We start from the raw sequence: 20209 nt of genomic DNA, 5'->3' as shown, positions 1-20209 counted from the left end.
ACCCATCAAAGACTCACTGGTGAATAGTCCATTTAATTTTGATGGATCAAAATGCGTTTTTAAAATATGCAAAAGATTTTGAGGACTAGTGTCTTGAATTTTAATATGCACCCGTTTGTACAATGGAAATGGATGAGTGACAAGTACAGCGTCCTCTCCCTCCTCCAAGACGACTTGGTTCCGAAAAGCGTTAATAGGTGCTTCGGTTGATGGTATAAAAAAAGAATCGCTATCCTCAGCTGAATGTTGAGTAGCAGTCATAGACAAAACTATGCGGCTTAAAGCGTCGGCTACTACATTAGTTTTTCCTGGTTTGTATATGATTTCGTAATCATGCTCTTCCAAATAAGACTTCCATCTTTTCAATTTCGCATTTGTGTTTTTAGCTGAGAGAGTAAAAGTCAGTGGTTGATGGTCAGTTAATATTTTAAATTTGGCCCCGTATAAATAGTTTCGAAATGTTTTCAAAGCCCAAATGATGGCTAACATCTCTTTTTCAGGGACTGAATAAGATTCTTCCGCTTTATCCAATGTGCGGGATGCAAAATGTATCGGTCGATCGCTTCCAATTTGTCCCTGCGATAGTACTGCTCCTATCGCATAATTTGAAGCGTCTGTCGTCAAAATAAAAGGTTCACTATGATCAGGATATATTAAAATATCTGATGAACATAATATGGATTTTAATTTTTCAAAGCATTTAATCTCATCTGACGAAAGTGAAATTTTTTTGCTAGATGGAATGTTTTCTCCTTTTAAAAGGTTTGTCAAGGGTTTCGCTATTTTAGCATAGTCCCTAATAAATTTCCTATAGTAATTCATCATTCCTAAGAATGACCTTAAATTTTTTATACTTACTGGGATAGGAAATTGTTTAATTTTCTCTATCTTCTTGGGATTGGGTTTTATTCCTTCGTGGGATACTATATGCCCAAGATATTCTACTTCCTTATGCATGAATTTTGACTTATCCAGCTGAACCTTCAGATTTGCTGAATTGAGTGTCTTTAGAATCACATGTAGATTGTTAAGATGCTCGTCAATCGTTTTTCCGAACACGATTACATCATCCATGTAAATATAACATATTTTACCAATATGTTTCCTAAGTATATCGTCTAATGCTCTTTGGAACACTGCCGGAGCATTCTTTAAACCGAAAGGCATTCGTGTGAACTCGTATTTACCGTTGTTCACTGAGAAAGCGGTTTTTTCGATATCTCGTTCATGCATCTTTATTTGGTGGAAACCTGATGCGAGATCTAAGGTTGAAAAATATGTTTGCCCTTTTAATTGTTCTAAGACATATTCGATTTCTGGGATCGGGTATCGATCACTTATTGTCTTTTCATTAAGTTTTTTATAATCCATAACTAATCTAAATTTAGGCTTGCCGGACGCATCGTTTTTCTTTGGCACGACCCATACAGGTGACGTCCAGGGAGATCTAGATGGTCTTATTATTCCATCCTGTAGCATCTGCTTTATTTGAAGGTTAACTTCATCTACGAATGCTGCAGGGTATGGATACACTCGCTGATGTATGGGAATATCATCAGTAGTATTAATTCTACATTCTATGTTTGTTGCACACGTCAATTGTGCGTTAGGTTCATGAAAAACAGATTTGTTTTCATTTAAAACCTTTATTAACCTATCCTTAGTAGTGTCTGCAAGGTGATCAGTTCGAAAATCTAAGATATTGTTTTGGTTTCCCTTTTCATATTTTTTTAGAGGGATTATCAATGGTGTTCCATTATCTGTCGTAATTTTCATTGTATTATTCAGAAATGAAATATCGGCATCTAAACTGTTTAAGATGGTTGTTCCGATTATGCCCACAAAAAATGGATGAAAATCGTGAACTATAAACTGGAACGACTGTATGCATTTTGGTGCAAAAAATTTTATGTCTATAGCAGTATTGGCATTAAAATTGCCACTTGCACTTCCTATTTTATGTGGCGAAATTGGATACGGTTTAGCTAAAATGTAGTTATGTGCGAGTTTCGTTGAAATGATATTTATGTTGGAACCGGTATCAATTACAAATGGAAATTCTCCCTTTGTTGTTTGCAAATTGATATAGGGGAGGAATGGTTTTACCAATTTGCGTTCCAATCTAAAAAATGTGTTTCGGATTGATTAGGCTGAACATTAAAATATTCTTGCCCACTTATATGTGTTTCGTTCAAGGGATTTGAACATGGCACATACTGTAACCGATTGTTGTCAGGGTGTTGAAAATTAGCTTGAGAATGTATATTTGGTTGTTGGAAACCAGTGTGAGCATATGCGCTGGGCGGTTGCATATTATTGTCAACGTATGTGTTTTGCGGTTGAAAACTATTGTCAGCATATGCGTTGGGCGGTTGAAAAATATTGTGATCGTCAACAGTATGGCATTGCTGTGGATAACGTTGTTGTGACGATGATGGCCGAGGCCGTTTTGCACTGAATTGCGGACCGTGCTGTGGATTGAAATTTGATCTCATAGACGGATCCACTTCCATAGGAACCGGGCCGTTATTGCCTGGAGGGTTCCAAGATGTTTGCTGTTTTGTTTTCTGGTTCCAAGATTTTTGTTGATATGCATTCGGGTTGGAGAAATGTTGATGTTGAGATGGCCCTGGCTTGTTGTGTACATAGTTAGGATTTGTTTGACCAATGTTTATTTTATATTTTTGTTGATGAGGTTGTTGCTGTAAATCCCTCGGCTTAGGGATGTTTTGATAAGGCTTGTCATGGAATGGAGCGGATCGCGCATCCATGTTACAAAATTCCAAACAGTAATTAAAAGCATCACTGATGGAGCTGGGGTTGTAATTTTTTAATAAAAAGTTGAGTGGTTTATCTAGACCACGAATAAAACTATCCAAAGCCTTTTCTCTGAAATAATTTATGTGCACTACATAATTACTGGCATATTTAGGATCGGCGTGAATTTGCGTCACGATAGCTGTTTGCAAGTCGTTAACCCTGCTAAAATAACAACTAAGTGACTCAGACGGCTTTTTCTTGATTATTGTTAATTCATAATCAAGTGTCTTAAGATCTCTTTTATCCTTGTAATAAAGGAGAAGAGTTCTTTTGATTGTGTTCCAATCACCCGTGACGCAATTGGAATTTAGCACGTCTGCTGCCTCACCTTTTATTTTCCTTCTAATAGTGCCTTCCAAAATTGAATATTCGAGCGATGGTTTCGGTAGGCGTTCGTAAAGCTTTAAAACGCTTTCGACTTCTAAAATCCATCGACTCAGACTGGGAGCATGCCCCTCAAAAATGGGCAATTCCTTTACATAGTCCGGCACCTTTCCAACTTCAATAAACTCTTGATGATTCATTTTTTGTAGTTTTGAAGGTTGTAGCATTAAAATGGGAATGTTTTTTTTCTAAAAAATTGAAATGTATGTTTTTTTGATAATTATTAAATGATTAAGCTGATTCAAAAATGTGAATTTTAAATTACCAAAACAAATTCAATTCTTCGATATCTTCACTAAATCACTTTCTAACACTTTCTATTTTCTAACGCTTCACTAACTAACTTGATATATAAGTAGTACGTAATTTCACTTTAAAAAAAAATTGCCTAAATTAACTTAAAACTCACAGGAACAGTAGCCACATTGTCCAGGTATCGAATCGTGCCGGTCACCGCGTTGCTGCTTTGGAGATTTCCCGTTCAGTTGCCTACTAAGGGTCCTCAGCCGCTCCTCTGGAGATATGTCGACAGGTCTGCAGTGATGCACTTTACTTCACAAAAGTCACTAGTACAGTTTTTTTCTTTTACTGTATACTGTACACTGATGACGTTTTGTAGGAGTGGGTCCTCGCTTTCGGGCGCCAGTTAAAACATCTACTTAAGTTGTTTTTTATATGTTTTATTTACTAGACACGGGTGACCGTTCCTGATGAGGGTCTCTAACAGACTGTTCTTATTGCTACACATTGTCGAGGAATTGGGAATGGGGGAAGGAAGGAGGTAAGAGATGCCGCACGGCTCAGGTTGCAGCAGCGGAGTTAACTCGCGCTACCGAGCCAGTTCCTCCAGTAGCCTTTATGCATTGCTTTTGATTATAATATATTCATTGCTTTACGTACCACTCACACTGATGAAGAGATAAACGGAAGAGACTATAAAACGACTTTACTTGCAGTGTCGTTATGGATGTCGTTCGATCTTATGGACAGAAATCCTTTGAATGATTTATCTTTTAAGGTGCTGCGAGTCCCTTCAAAAAAGAAAGAAAAGGGGATCAAGAAACGAGAAACAATTCAATTTAGCCCCACCCAAAAGGGACTACTAAACGATGGGTCAGGGTTAGGTTGATTGAACACCCAGCGGGTGATGGCTTTCCCATCGTTGCTCATTGGTCTGTCTACTGAAAATGGAATCCCATCCTAATCGCGTGGGACCCGGTCATCCCGGGCAGTTCGTTTACTAATTTCCCTTTTTCAATTCTCCTTTGGGGTGAGGCCAACATTTTGGGTATCTTTTGGGAGCAGTTCGAAGTGGATCAGATGCATTTGGCTCAATTTGAAATTCGATATCTGGAAGTCGATATCAGGCTTGATAAGTTGTTATTTACATCCGCTTTTTAAATGTAATTATTTAAAATAAAAATTCCGATTCCTTTGGGATGTTTCTATCAACCAGCCCCATCTTACGTGGGTACGCTGTTCCATGTCGTCCGCACATCGTTACTCGGCGCACGGGAGGTCTACAACCTGACACCCACCTCTCCTCAGATCGCCGGAATGAGGACAAACTCACAAAGAACGAAAGCCAAGATGCTCTCGGCTCGGTCTGTGCCTTTCAACAGCAGCCGCCCATGGCCCACCGCAAGATGTTATACAAAATGTCGCCTTCAAGCTATATTCTCGCCACGAATAGCTCTTGAACAAACGGCAGCAACCTTCGTCGAAAGTGGGACCCCGAACGAACGAGAAAGTACTGTAAACTCCCCGATGGTGGTGAAAGATACGTCTCCATTGTGCAATTATGATTGTAATTTACTTTGTCCTTCGCACAACACAACGGTACTGGGTACCAGAAGCGGGCGCGTGTGCTCTGCGAAGATGTGCCGGCTAAATTTACATATCCTGGGACGGTCGGCAAAAGGGTTTGGAATATTTTACGCACACAGAATTCGGTGCAATTTCCTAAAGGGCTTGTTGAAAATGCATTATACGACCTCGTCGCGGTCCGCCGGTTTTTTTTTTAATAGTTGAATTCGTTTATCATCACTTTAGTACACTTTTGTGCATCAGCACCGTTAACGGTACACCGCCAACCGCCGATCGTAGCCGATCTGACCTGTTGACTGTCTCGTTAGCAATACAATTCATCGCTCAACAGATGATGGTTGTCGGAATTTAGAACACGACTCCATGAGGGGTGGCGATGTACGTGCCGTTGCGAGAACACGAAACCCCCTTCTTCGAACTTGGCCGAATACAGATGAGACCTCTGTTTGGAGACCGTTTGCGGGCGGTATACACACTCACATCCGTGGCGGTACACAGCGCAACGGAGCACATTTCTTTCGATTTTGGCCATTGCTGGATAGACAGGATGCTGCTGGAGCCATCGGAGCCTCTTTAGCTCAGTTGGCAGAGCGCTGGTCTTGTAAACCAGCGGTCGTGAGTTCGATTCTCACAGGAGGCAGTAAAAACGATGCTGAGCCCTCTAGAACTTTGGGTTTATCCACCTACCACCCACGCAAGTTCCGGTCAGTATTTTATATTGTGGTCAACAGAGGTTTAGAATGATGATAACCCTATCATCATTAGTGGAGAGCACTAGCAATTTGAAGCTGCAACAACAAGAGTGTTCTCTCAACACAAAAAAAGGATTGCTCACTAAGAACTATAGAGTTCTTCTAATTCTAATTGTAAACTCTCTGCAGCTCCTAAGGCATTAGATTAGTGTTCAGTTTTCTTCAGAGTAGAGAGAGCAAGCTTTTTTGCTTTGCTAAGAAGCGTGGGAACCTGCGAGCGACTTTAGCTTACGAGCACAATATCCGTAAGCAATTAAGATACATATTTCAGCAGCCATTCCAGGTGGCGCTCCCGAGAATACGTTTGCTTGAAGTTTGCAGTAATGAATTTATAATCCGCGCGCTCCAGTAGAGCGTAAGTCAGTTTGCCGTTGCACAATGGCCGGTACATCGTTAATCAACTTTCGGTCGGCAGGTAGAAGATCTTTTACAATTTAAAAGTACAATCATCTACCCGAGATTGTTGGATGATAGAGAAGGAGCTAGAGCAACCAGCCTTTAGGTAGCATAATATTGTAATATTCATGCTGCAGTCCTTTGTTATGAAAAATGGAAAAACTTACCGTACGCCTCTCTAAATCGATATTCGTAACACGAGAATCGTCTGCTTCATAATTTATGTGAAATGTAATATTACAAGCATCGCTCGCATTCTCCTGAGAAATGATATATCTCATCTTCATCACTCTTCATCAAATCCAGCCCATCACCGTGGAATGTAAGGCAATGAATACTGTGCCCTGTCGGCTTTCTCGGTACGAAAATGGAAATTCCCTTCGCACGAATTCGGTGCTTGGTGAATAGAAAACGAATAAAACAACACGACGGGGTGAAAAACAGTCGGGCTCTCTTTCAAACAGCGAGGAAATGTATTTGCCTCTCGTTTCACATAAAGAAGTGAGCGCGAATACGCTAAACAGTTTGCTCCCATGCCTCAAGGGCCGTCGAATGATTGTGTTTGTTACGATACCGGCGGCAGAACAAAGGTTAGGGGGCCAAGCACAACTTGAAACAATTTGTTTTCGATTCCATTCCATGCCGAACGCCTGGGGATACACGAGATCTTTAAGGAAAAATCGACCAAAAGCACTCGGAGAGCCGAGCGTGAAACCGCAGATTGAAACTTGCACCGGAACGCCGGAAAGGACGAATGACATCTGTCAACGCGAACGCACTTGAGGACACTTTCACAGCACGAGGATGGAATACTAAATTGTTGGAAAGATTGCTCGGATAAGGCACACTGTGTTAGGAAATGGAGGGGGGGGGGGGACTTGTTTTCAAGCGAAGACATTCCTTTCATTTCTGCCAGGCCGGTATCGAGGTGTGCTATGGAGTAACCTGCGTGACTTAACATAACTTTGCTTCTAGTGGTCATGGTATGGACGGAGGGTTGTTGGAACATGGTGCTGTAACAAATGTTTGGTCAAACCGCTAGGAGCGCGGTTTCTCCATTTTCATGGCGTTCTGGAATGCCTTGCGATGGTGCAGAATACTTTTGTAATGAAAGTGGTGAGCAAAGCTGTGAGAAAGGACCTTGGTTACTATGCTCTACTGACCCTTGGCGGTTCAGTTTAAAGTAAAGTAAGGAGTAATAAAGGGGTTGTTAGCTTACCCAAGAGTGCTAATAAACCAAAATGTAACCTTACTATGCTTTTTTATGTGATAAAATCATAACGCACGACAGTATACTGCTTGTTTACGGAGGCTAATAACTCCGTGAGGGTAATCATAACAGTATGATTATTGTAAAATGGACCCAGCTCGACGTTGGTTACTTTAACCGCTAATGATGACCAGACCCTAGTAACGTCCTTTTTTGGGTTAAATAAATATTTTCTTAAAACTAAGGATTAACATAAAAACATGTTTTAGGATGAACCGATTTCATTTACCGAATATTCTGCCTTTTAAGGTAATTTGCGTCATCCGTGATCTTTACAGTACCATTTGGCAAGCGGTTATTGAAACGTGCGGTTATTGAAAATTCGTGAAACGAACATTTTCCAATAAAATGGTGGTTGTTGTTTCACCTGCATAAACCGTGGTCAGTAATCTGAAACATACGATCAAAAGATCATCTCTGAGTGCCCGTACACGATGGACATTGGAATCTTTTCCGATGTCTTGGTCTGCTACCATGACCAGTGGCAACGGCGACCACCACCAGCACCGGTGCTCTTAGTAGCCAACGAGTAGCTCGGTTCGGAGATTTTTTCCACCCATCCATCCCTTCCAAATCTCGCACTCCCACCACCACACACTCACACTAGCTCTTTTCGCGCTTTTTTCCTGGTGAATTCACAAATTAACAAACTTTACAATGAATCTATTACTCGGCTCGACCAAAAAACGCGAGGTCCGGGTGCCTGTGCCCCCCTGGCCGAATGGCGGCGGTTGGATGATGGTTTGTTTGCTTGTTTGTTTATTTATTTATCGATAAGCGGTCCGGGCGGTGGTTTTGGTGTTTTTCGGGTTGGCCTGTCGGCGGCTGGACGTAGAGCCGCAGCAGCACCAGCACCAGCAGCGGTCCAGATTCAAGCGAGTGGTGGCGTTTGGGATTGGCTTTGGTGCTAGTATCGGCCAAGCATCGCAGCCGAAACCTCAAAGGCCTCTCTCATGGAGGGGTGGAGGAGGTTGTGACCGTGAATGTAAATTGGAGCGAGCAGCAACTGCCACAGTTGCCCAAAATCCCCGCCACGCGAAATGAGCGGAGGGAACGATTACGGAAGCGTGAGCTTAACGGTGTTCGCATATCCATTTCGTTCAATTTCAGCGAACAGACCGCAACAAGGTCAGATCCCGGCCAATTCTGTACAGCAGAGCATGATGCTCTTTGCTCGGTCCTCAACCTCAACGAACTTCCCACTTAAAAGCTTTAGCCTGTGGCCACCTTAATGCGACAGCGAGAACCATCTCCCTGCTGAAATCCCATTCGCCCACGCCCACGGCAATCCACGACGACAACGACTTACCACTGGAGTCACTTTCACCATCCTTCCCTCACTTAAAATCTCACTTTCATCGGCAGCATCTGGCTACCAGAATGGAAGTGGAATCACTGGAACGTGAAATTTGATGTGGGGAGTGTGGGCCTTGGCGGTGTACTACAACAATTCCTACCGGGACCAATCCCCTGCTCATCCGATGACGCTGAAACGCGTGAGAGGGTACCGCTACGGGATGCGCCTTGAAAGCGGCACTATGATGGACGCGATGCTTGGACGTGCTTTGCATTCCCAAATCTGCGTGTATGGGGCCACTCAAGCCGGCCAGATTGTTACGAAAGGCTGACAGTGGCCCCTGAGGGGAACCAAATCAGGATTTTTTAATGGCCCTATCCACTGTGCTGCTGTTCCGTCCTCGATAAAGATGTACAGTGATGGTGGTCAGACTTTAGAAGTTCTGGAGGTGTATTGTGACTCATCTGGAGAAGGAGAGAGACAGAGAGGGAGAGCTCGGTGTTTAGTGGTGTAAATAAAGAAATGATTTACGGGCCTAGCGGGCAGCGGAGGATGAGCAGTGAGTGGCATGTTATCTTAATGCATACTTATGCTACCGCTAAACCTGTTGCCCAGCACGAACCACGCGAGATGCTAGATTTTCTTTCTCTGTGTGCTCTCCCGCTTGTAATGCAGGCTAATAAATTAAATCGTTGTTTGTACGCTGCCACCGTGGGCGCTCTGTTGACAGACGGACAGACAGCTAAATGTGTCGCGCTTGTCGAGCTTTTACGAGCCGGCCCGGCCTGGCTGTTATGTTGTGCCGCACGGTCCATTGCTATCTTACTCCTCTCCTCCTCCTCCTTAATCGTTTTCACTTTGCTGTGGTAAACGATTTGCAGCCCTATTAGGTGTTAGGTGCACTGATTGATTAATTGCTTTTTATTGAAGTTTTAAATTGCTTTATGTCGTGTACACGAGATTTGTGTCGATAATGGCTGGAGGTACGAATGTACCTCGGGTTTGTCGCGTATTAAAGTTAGGAGGCAAAGTGCCGTTCCGTTGAAAGCGAAAAGCGCATAAAATAACACACTTCCTGTTCCCTGCTGCTGCTGCAAACAGCACAACGCACAAGGACTACCACACGACACGCTGTGTGCTCGTTAGTATTCCGCTTTATGACCCTGAAGCAGCAGCAACTGGACACCGGTGGACAAGTTGATGGCATGCTGGCCTAACAGCTCGTCCGGCACACATTCCAGCCGACACATTCTAACAACAAACCAGCCCGGGGACCGTGTCTAACACTCACACTCTCGCCGCTACCACCTTCTCCGTGCAATGGTCACGTAATCGGCAGTCGGTCCTCCGTCCAGCTAGTGCTGCACGGCAGTCAGGTTCTGTTGGACTGCTCTACACCTCGTAGTCTCACAGGAATTCAATCTCACCCCACGGCAGCATTGTTATCATCGTCTGCGGTGCGAACTGTTGCAGCATGGCTTCTCCTATCTATCAATAGACACCTGATGACATCCATCCGCTCCCATCAGGAACTAGCAACAGGAACAGTGATTTGTGTCCTTTGCCATGCGGGTGCGCCCCAAGGCATTAGGGAGGGATTAGCAAAATGGGGAACCGGATGGACCGACTGACATTGAAATGATGACAACGTGACATACTCATTAGTTCCCTTGCTGTGGTCCTCCCCAGAGGGACTACTATTCTGTTTCTGGGAACTACTCGCCGTCGAAATGGGATCAATTGGAAGCGCCTTGATGCAGCATTGTGGAGCAAATCATTATCAGTAACAGTCACACACTGTGCCGAGTCCGTTCCATTCTGTGCGCCAGTTGGTGTTGTGGGATTTTCATTTCCCTGATTTTACCCACCGCGCCTTTCTCCTTCTTGTAATAATAGCAGAAGGCTGTACGAACCATCCAGTGTCACAAGCAGTGCTACGGCTTTCACGTAGAATGCATAATGCCCGGCTGCCTGGCACAGAACGCAACATAAACCAAGCGCTACGTTTTGAAAAGCTCCACACATAGAGCGACACTCGGATCGGTGAATCGTAGAACGAGCTGCAAGTAGTTCTGTTTCTGAGGGGCGCCAACGAGCTCGTTTGGAAAGAAATGAAAGAGAGGCGAGAGTGGGAGTAAAAAAGGAAACAACCGGAAGACCGTTTGTGGCCGGGCAGGCCTCGGGTAACAGAAGCATCGTAACATTGGCCGCATAAATACGGAAACCATACGGAAATGCCAATTAGACGGCGGTGTTGTGTGCGAATGATTGTGAAACACCCGATCCATCGGTGGGGACAACGTTCCTCCATGGTTCTATGTACTCCATGGCCGCTGGTCGCACTCGAGTATGTTAGTCCGTGCTGTGCCATGCACGAGAGCCAGGTATTACAGACACCAACAACCAGTCGTACTATACACTTGTATCCTCTCTCCCGTCGTTTTGTGAATGAAATACGAAGTGATTTTGCTAGCTTTGTGAGTAATGTTTGCGAAGAAAACGTACATAATGAGGTCATTAAGCATCATGCTTGAGTAGAACCGTGCACGCGCTCTGTACGTAGAAGCTCGCAGCATAAAACTGGCAGCTGAACGAAATGCTACAAAAAAGCGCTCTGCTGATACTTTTTTACCGGTTACTCCTAAACACATGCAGCTTATCTACACCTTGAGCACCCGTGGACCGTGGAAACGTCTTTTCCGATGCGTCTCCATTTTGGGAGCGTGCCGTTAGGTTCGGACCGGAAAATAGGTTATTGATTTTTCCCTCAAATATATCCGTCCGGACAGAAGACCAGTCGGTGGGGGAGTTTATGATTGCGAAGAATGAGTGAGCAGACGCCAGTACGTACAGTGGTTCACCGAAATACTCGTTACACATTATCTGAGCTACAAGTTGCATGTACCATCTTCCTGTATGAGGTTCAAGGATACAAATCGATGGCGCTTGGGGAGTGTTTTAAAGACTTTCTCCGTCCATCACTGTACTGTGCCACGAAGCGATGAGGATGGCAATGGTTCAACGTTTTCAAACGCTCCACAACGTTCGACATACGCGGACGATTGATTAGCACAATTACGGTCAATTGATCGAACGGCGAGCCGATCGGGTCTGGGGTGGTCTGGTTTTTTCGATGCCTACCTCGTTTCCTCCCTCCCCTCTCACCATATCCTCCCATGACGTCAGGTTTGGGGATCGCAACAGAGGCCGGAGCAGAGGAAACGTTGTTTATTTGCTTCCTTTCCTTGTCCGATGTTTGAGGTGCAGCAGCACCACACCGTCGAGAGTATTCCACGAACATTGCCAGATCACGCGAACTAGACCTGACTACTCCCGGACTGATCTTTTCTTTGGTCTATTTTGGCAGACCCCGGCCCTGAAGCGATCCGTAACTCTTACTTTCGATGCCCGCGGTTCTGTTTACAGCATATCCGCTGTACCGCGGCGCACTTCGCGCTTCCATACTCCAGCCTTCATGCTGCTGACATGCTCATGATGCTGGTGGTGCGCGAACACGAAACAATGTGGCAAACATCGGTGTTCCGCTGGGAGCAGCGAATAAAACCGGTGCGCAGCTAGCTGGCACACTATTTGGGTAATATTTCTAATCAAATTGCATCAGAGAGACAGTGGTGCGGATGGTGTGTGGTGGTGGCCAGCCAGTCGCAACCATGTGGCTGATATCCAAATACCAAACGCGTATCTGTAAGCGAATCTCGCAAACTAATCTACGGCACACGCGCACAACTTGTCTTCCTTGGACTAAGGCATTGATTTTTTACGCGCTGATCGTAATCGAAATCGGATGTTTGTGCTCACGCGCTCCACGGTTTGGTGTGGACCGAGCTGACGATAAAAGCGGAGGGAAAAAGACTCTCAATATGAATGGAGATGGCGTCTGGCCATTCGCACCGAATAGGCGTGGGGAGCATTGCGCTTGCGAGACGTTTTGGGAGCATTTACGTAAGAGCGAGAACGGAGTAATTTATGCAGGTGCAATGCAATGCGCATACAATTACCACACGATAGATGCGTCCGAGAGTTCCCTTAGTGCGATGCATCTCGGCACCGATTGGATGCTGACTGTTGAACGGTCCCGAGCAGAGAGATGAGTTTCCTCCGAAGAAGGGAGCAGAGCTGGAGAAGCGAAGGGTTTTGCATCTCCACCTTTTGTTTGTTTATGCAGTTTGCGCGGCCCGCAAGCCTGGCTCGCCGGTGGTGCTGCTTTGCTTGGCTGGTGATTGACTGTAAGATGATCGTCACGATCACCTGGCGAGCGGCACTCCAGAGCGGTGATGGCGATGTGGAGCTTGTGGAGACTGTACGGTGGTTCTGGTGAAGTTTCAAGTTGAAAACAGCTTCCAGGGTGCTCATGTTTAGAATGTTTCTCTGCTTTCCAAGGCTTTTCCTCCCTCTCTGCCGCTCTAGAGAAAGGTGGTCTTTTGTAAGGGTGTACGAACTTTTGAGCTTATTCAAAAACTATTCAAATATAGCCAGTTCGATCGATGTGCTTTCGAACCATATCTGGAAACTTCCAATGTTCCAGATGTACAATATAAAACTGTGAAATTTGCTAAGAATTTAGGTTGGCAGGAAAAGAGAGAAAAGAAAAAACATTTTATCGAAAGAGAAAATTACTAGCTAAAATCAAAATCACGGATTCCATTAAAAATGTTCTTCTTTACTACGCTGGAATAGCATTTATGAGCTAAAGAACGTATTTTAACCCAATTTTATCTCTTTATCGCAAACATACCGAGTGAAGTGATTTGCAAACTCTACGGTTGAATTTATAAAATAAATAAACTTCCCCAGCCTTCGCGTTTCAAAATACCCGACAAGTAAAGCTATTATTTATCCTTCCCAAAAAAACCGCACCTGCATTACATATGACGATCATTGTTCATAAATTGCCTGTCACCAGCGCTGGAATTGCCATAAATATTGTGCTCCTGTTTCATCGCTAGTGAAAAGAAACACATTGGGCACCGGGAAAAACGCTTGCATTGTATTTTTATTATTAGCCGTGTAGGTGTGAACGTGAAACCCGAACCACCAATCCGACTGGCTGGGTCTGGCTCGGTTTGGCACCGGGTTCTGTGGTTGTTCATTAAAAAGACGTTTGATCTGACCATTGGTGGTGAGAGTTCATCGTTTCGCAATTCCACCCACCGTTCGTTAAAAAGTAGAACAAAAAACTGAGCGAGAAACGTATCTTCTGTTTCTTTTGGAACAAAACCAAGCAATCATTGCCACTGAACGCTGCTGCTCCGACAATTGAGCCATTCCAGTCCGAAAGGGGCCACAGGCAACAGAATTTTCATTTCCGCTCTCTTGCTTGCACCCTGACCGAACGCAAAGTGCAGGGAGTGAGCTACTTTCCGCTTTTCCCCTCTTTTCTACCTACCTCTCTGCTCTCATCATCCTTTTTTTCTCGCGCCATTCCTTTTGCGCCTATTAATATCTCGGTTTCGCTTTCCCTTTTTCCAGATGTTCGTGCCACTTGACCAACATCACTGCATTGTCTGTTGTCGCTGTGAGTAAGCGAGAAACCACCGCACCGAAGGACTCGCAAGCACAAAAACTCTCCTGTTTAAGTGGGCGAACTTCAAGTGTAATCAACGCCGATCGTGGATTGTGATAGTGTGGAGAAGCGTCGCCGAGGCCCGAGGAGGCAGGATAAATGCATTTTTAGACAGGACGAGAGAGGACACAATTCCACAAACACACCGACAGCCAACGTTCAACGTCCAACGCCACAATGGGGGACAGTACAATGGGCTCGGTGAGCTTCCTCCATCTCGGAGACATCGTGTCGCTGTACTCGGAGGGCAGTGTGTCCGGATTTCTCAGCACACTCGGGTAAGCAACCGTGGACCGCGCTAATCGATCGAGGCGCACCGACTCCACTAACTATTTCTCTTCTCCCTCTCCCTCTCTCTTCCCTTCTCCCTAGCCTCGTCGATGACCGTGTGGTCGTGTGTCCCGGCGCGGGCGATCTCAACGATCCGCCGGAAAAGTTTCGCGATTGTCTCATCAAAATCTGCCCAATGAACCGCTACTCGGCCCAGAAGCAGTTCTGGAAGGCGGCCAAACAGAGCACCACAACGAACACCGACACGAGTTTGCTGAAGCGGTTGCACGTATGTTGATTCTTCTTGGGGGACACTCTTTGGTGGTTTGGTGGAGAGGGAATTTGTTTTGTTAGATTGAAAGAGACTGGACCGTAAAGTTGTTTGTTGCCGTCCTAGGATGGCTCTGAACAGGAATACCAGAACATTCTGTCGCGATTCTGGCGAGTTTTTCTCATTGATAACTGAAGGTTCTTGATGATTTGCAGTTTGCGCAACTCAAAGGTATCAGCAAGAGCCAACAAAATTGTCCTGGGATAGCATTTCTCAGTTCAGCAAGAAATAAAGCTGCAATTCGTGGGGTATACGCTTTGCTAAATACATTTGAAACCTTCAAAATCTGTAGAAAATTATTTGATGAACGATGGAAGGATATACCCAATTATTTAATTAAGCATTTTATAAAGCATATTGTCCGATAGCTTTTGGACACCTTTTCTATCCGCTTGATTGGCCCTTTTCACTGTAATCTCTCTTGTGATGTGATTTTTCTAACATTTGACTCTTCAAAACCTTCCATTTAATGATTTAAAGAGTTTGCGAAACATAAACATTTACAAACTCTTTTTCATACAAATAATTCAGTCACTATGCTGCATAAAATTACCATCATAAATAAAAACCTTTTGAATTAAATAAGGTCAACATACCGTAACATTTTTAATGCATCCAGATTCTAAATGAAAAGTTATTTAGCCCTTCAAATGCACTCTCGGTATCTCCAAAAATCATTAATGCCTTATAACATATGCAACAGCATAATAAAGACAGATATTCTGGTCAACCCCAAACCCCTACCTGTCACGTTACCAGCTCTCAGCTGTTGGTTATGAATTGGAAAACTTTCTCCATCTCATCTTTTCGGTGCAAAGCCAAACTTTCCTTTTCTGAACGACTCTTTTAACGTCAACATATTTCTCTCCCGCCCGGGCGAAAAGTTGTGCTACCACCCTATATTGACCCTTCGTTCTACCGATTGCATTCCCACCCACCCTCCCTCCCTTGTCCCCCAGCATGCAGCCGAGATTGAGAAGAAACAGAATGAGTCGGAAAACAAGAAGCTGCTCGGTACGGTCGTACAGTACGGTAGCGTGGTGCAGCTGCTGCACCTCAAATCCAACAAGTACGTCACGGTCAACATCCGGTTGCCGGCCCTGCTGGAGAAGAACGCGATGCGCGTCTACCTGGACGCGAACGGGAACGAGGGCAGCTGGTTCTACATCATGCCGTTCTACAAGCTACGGTCCGCCGGTGACAATGTTGTGGTGAGCGATAAGGTCATCCTGAAGCCCGTCAACGCCAACCGCCAGAATCTGCACGTGGCGGCCACGTACGAGCTGCCGGACAACCCGGGCAGCAAGGAGGTGAACGTACTGAACTCGTCCACCTCCTGGAAGATCACGCTGTTCATGGAGCAGCGGGAAAACCAGGAGGACGTGCTGAAGGGCGGTGACGTGGTGCGACTGTTCCACGCCGAGCAGGAAAAGTTCCTCACGATGGACGAGTACAAGAAGCACCAGCACGTGTTCCTGCGCACGACCGGACGGAGCAGTGCGACGGCCGCCACCAGCAGCAAAGCGTTGTGGGAGGTTGAAGTGGTGCAGCACGATAGTTGCCGTGGCGGGGCCGGCCACTGGAACTCTCTGTTCCGGTTCAAACACCTTGCCACCGGGTACTATCTGGCTGCGGAGATCGATGAGGATATTTCGCGCACGGAAAAATCGAGCAGCTCAAGCCATCCCGGTGCCGGTGGTGACTCGTTCCGGCTCGTACCGGTCCCCCACTCGACCGACATTGCGTCCGTGTTCGAGCTGGACTCGACGACGATTACGCGGCCGGAGGGTTTAGTGCCACAGTCGAGCTACGTCCGGTTGCGTCACCTGTGCTCCAACACCTGGGTTCACGCAACCTCCGTCCCGATCGATATCGACGACGATAAGCCGGTCATGTCGAAGGTTGGCTGTTCGGCGATCAAGGAAGACAAGGAAGCATTTCAGCTGATCCCGGTCTCACCGGTTGAGGTGCGCGATCTGGACTTTGCGAACGATGCCTGCAAGCTGCTGTTGGCGATGAGCATGAAACTCGAAAATGGAACGATCTCGTCGAACGAGCGGCGTTCGCTGATTGCGCTGCTGCAGGACATCGTTTTCTTCATCGCAGGCCAGGAGAACGATCAAAACAAATCGGATGCGCTCGATCTGACGATCAACAACCCGAACCGCGATCGGCAGAAGCTGCTGCGCGAACAGTACATCCTGAAGCAGCTGTTCAAGATCCTGCAGGGCCCGTTCCAGGAGACGAAAACGAACGATGGGCCGTTTCTGCGGATCGACGAACTGGGTGACCCGAAGAATGCCCCCTTCAAGAACATCTTCCGGCTGTGCTACCGGATCCTGAAGCTGAGCCAGCAGGATTATCGCAAAAACCAGGAGTACATCGCGAAACACTTTGGCCTGATGCAGAAACAGATCGGGTACGATATTCTGGCGGAGGATACGATCACGGCGCTGCTGCACAACAACCGGAAGCTGCTCGAGAAGCACATTACGGCGGCGGAGATCGAAACGTTCGTTGGGTTGGTGCGGAAGAACATGCAGAGCTGGCAGAGCCGCTTCCTGGACTATCTGTCTGATTTGTGCGTTTCGAACAAGAAAGCGATCGCCGTGACGCAGGAGCTGATCTGTAAGAGTGTGCTGAGTGCGAAGAATGCCGACATACTGATCGAGACGTTCCTGCGGGAGGTGGATGATGATCCGCTCGGGTATCTGAGTGAACTGGAGCGGGGAAATCGAGAGTTTACGGAGATACGGGAGATTGATGAGTCAACATCGGTCGGTGGTGATGGAGCAGGTCAAGGTGGGAAAGATTCCGAAGGTGGCAAGCGAAAGCTGGATGAAAAGAAGCGATACGAGGTGGTGCTTATGTGGCAGAATCGAACGGTAAGCGTGGTTTTGGGGCGTGGAGGAATTGCAGCGCATTCATTTTCTCGTCTCACATTTTGCAGCAATCGAAATCGATGAGCCGGTTGGCGCAGGGGTTGAAAATTGGCCGCACGACCGATATCGCCATCCTGGACTACTATCGCCACCAGTTGAATCTGTTCTCGAACATGTGCCTCAACCGGCAGTACCTGGCGCTCAACAATCTGTCACCGCACCTCGACATCGATCTGATTCTGCGCTGCATGTCGGACAAAACGGTACCGTACGATCTGAGGGCCTCGTTCTGTCGGTTAATGTTGCACCTGCACGTTGATCGCGATCCCCAGGAACCGGTGACACCGGTCAAGTACGCCCGGCTGTGGTCCGAGATACCGACCGTTATGTCGATCAACGAGTAAGCTGTTCGAAGCTGTTGATCTGCTTGCTCTTTTTTCAACTAATTTTTCCCCCTTTTTCCACGCAGCTATGACATCGAGAAGCAGGTGGACAGCAACAAGGAAGCGGTCCGGGCACGGTTTAACAAAACCATCGCCTTCGTCGAGGACTATCTGTGCAATCATGTCGTGTCGAAGATGTGGTTCGCCGACCAGGACCAGAACAAGCTGACGTTCGAGGTGGTGAAGCTGGCGCGCGATCTGATCTACTTCGGGTTCTACAGCTTCAGCGATCTGTTGCGGCTCACGAAGACACTGCTCAACATCCTGGACTGTGTGTCGAGCAGCGAGGCCGACGGTACCGGGCTTCCAACTGGCCACATCGATTGTAAGTGCACGAGAACAGGATAGTGGGATGCTCTTTCTTTTTTTTAACCGATATTCCGACGATTGTTTGTGTTTGTTGTTCATGTCGATTACATTACATGCGGATACGCGTTTCGCTTCTGCAACACTGTATCAATCTGATCCGAGCCCTTCGGATCTCTCTCGTCGTCGTCGTTAACAATAGGTTGGCGGTGCATTGTTCTCTTCCCATCTTTCTCTCTGTATGTTTGTTTAATAGGTTCTGCTGCTAGTTGTTAACTGATTATTTGTGTTAACTGACTTATTTGTTTTGTTTTGTCCAATTTCGATGCCGTCCGGCTGTTGTGTTGTGTTTGTTGGAGGCTGGATGGATGGATGCGTTCACCTGCAGTTCGCGATGTTTTGTTTCGCTCGTATTCCATCAGCGCCTTGTTACTAACAGTTTGTTCGGGGGATTTATATTCACTTTTTGGGAATGCAGCGGAGGGAAAGGAACCGGCGGCAGCACCAGCAATTGCCGTCACGGGCGAGCAATCAGCATCATCGGTAGCGGGTAAAGCGGGTATGGGTGTTGCTTGTAAGCAGGATACGGTGGAAACCATTGGCGACCCGGGCGCCGGTGAGGGGAAGCTAACGAGTGAATTCGGAATGCCACAAAAGTTTAATCGTTCTGCGTCCACCGTGGCCGTACTGGCGGCTATCGAGGCAACGAAAACATCGAAATTCCGTTCCGGAAGCATTCCAGAAGTGGGCACTGGTGTTGGGAGCGGTAATGGGACTAGTAGTAATGGTGGCGCTCTTGCTGGTGCTGGTGGTGGCGGTGGTAAGTTGTAATGTTTGTGTTCGTGTGCTTTGCATCCGTGTGCTTCCTAACTTTAGGGTTTTTCCTTAATGTTCCATTTCCTGTTAGTAGTTTGCTAACAACGTTTGGTATTTTTTTTATTGTTTTTTTTTTGGTTTTGCTCGCGTAAACTGCGCTTTTCTGGTACCCTTTACATGCACATGCACAACACCCCGTTCCGTACGTAATACCGATTAGCACCGATTTGGATGGACACACGAGGCACAAGCTGTAGGTATCCTATAAGTTTAGAGTGTTGGAATTGAAGATTGGCAACATATCTGCAACGACAGTAGTGTTCGTAAATTTTAATGAAGCAACACATTTTAAACATTTCACCATTCACCACATAATGGAGTTTAAGATCGTTGGGTTATTTAGCCATTTAAATTTCCATTAAAAACCCCTAAAAATCTCTAAAAACTCCGAAATTTTACCGCTTACCTGGCGCCTCCATTTCGATGGGCGCCTCCATCATCGGGTTTCGGCAACGGAGCTACAGAATTTCGTTTTCCCGATGCAACGACCAGTTTTGGAGTTGCATTTACCGCTCTGGCCACGAACATTGGCGCCCGTTGGGCTTTGATGGGAAAAAGGAAATTTAATAAAGCCATGCACCTTCAAATTATGTGTTGAAATCGCCCGCAAACTGTTTAATACTTTAAACAGCGGCCCGCATGGTAATATGAGTTTTAGGCCCCTGATTTAGACTCTGGCAGGGGAGCATAAGCTATCCTTTTTACCATAAATTCATCATCAGAAGTGTCAAAACCTCTGCCCTACATCACCGGTTACTCATTTCCTTTTGC

The 20209-nt window shown here is 46.0% G+C and overlaps 1 protein-coding gene and 1 non-coding gene across 6 annotated transcripts in view; both read left to right on the top strand.

The window, feature by feature from the left end:
* Nucleotides 1-20209, top strand: part of LOC126579032 (inositol 1,4,5-trisphosphate receptor) — a 35048-nt gene that overhangs the window by 5276 nt on the left and 9563 nt on the right. For 3 of the 5 annotated variants that reach the window (XM_050242240.1, XM_050242239.1, XM_050242238.1), the window contains 6 exons: nucleotides 14237-14608; nucleotides 14703-14889; nucleotides 15891-17816; nucleotides 17882-18213; nucleotides 18283-18581; nucleotides 19041-19382. In XM_050242240.1, the coding sequence (XP_050098197.1) occupies nucleotides 14508-14608; nucleotides 14703-14889; nucleotides 15891-17816; nucleotides 17882-18213; nucleotides 18283-18581; nucleotides 19041-19382 (3187 nt within the window). In that variant the 5' untranslated portion in view covers nucleotides 14237-14507. Of the gene's footprint in view, nucleotides 1-14236; nucleotides 14609-14702; nucleotides 14890-15890; nucleotides 17817-17881; nucleotides 18214-18282; nucleotides 18582-19040; nucleotides 19383-19598; nucleotides 19632-20209 lie in introns of all 5 variants that reach the window. The other 2 variants (XM_050242241.1, XM_050242242.1) reach the window with 2 other exon arrangements.
* Trnat-ugu (transfer RNA threonine (anticodon UGU)) lies at nucleotides 5599-5671 on the top strand. The gene has a single exon. It is a non-coding gene; the product is annotated as a tRNA-Thr (tRNA).

This window comes from Anopheles aquasalis, chromosome 3 (genome assembly GCF_943734665.1).
Source record: "Anopheles aquasalis chromosome 3, idAnoAquaMG_Q_19, whole genome shotgun sequence".
Taxonomy (NCBI): Eukaryota; Metazoa; Arthropoda; class Insecta; order Diptera; family Culicidae; genus Anopheles; species Anopheles aquasalis.
Note: the sequence above shows the minus strand (reverse complement) of the source record. Positions and strands in the feature narration are given on the sequence as shown.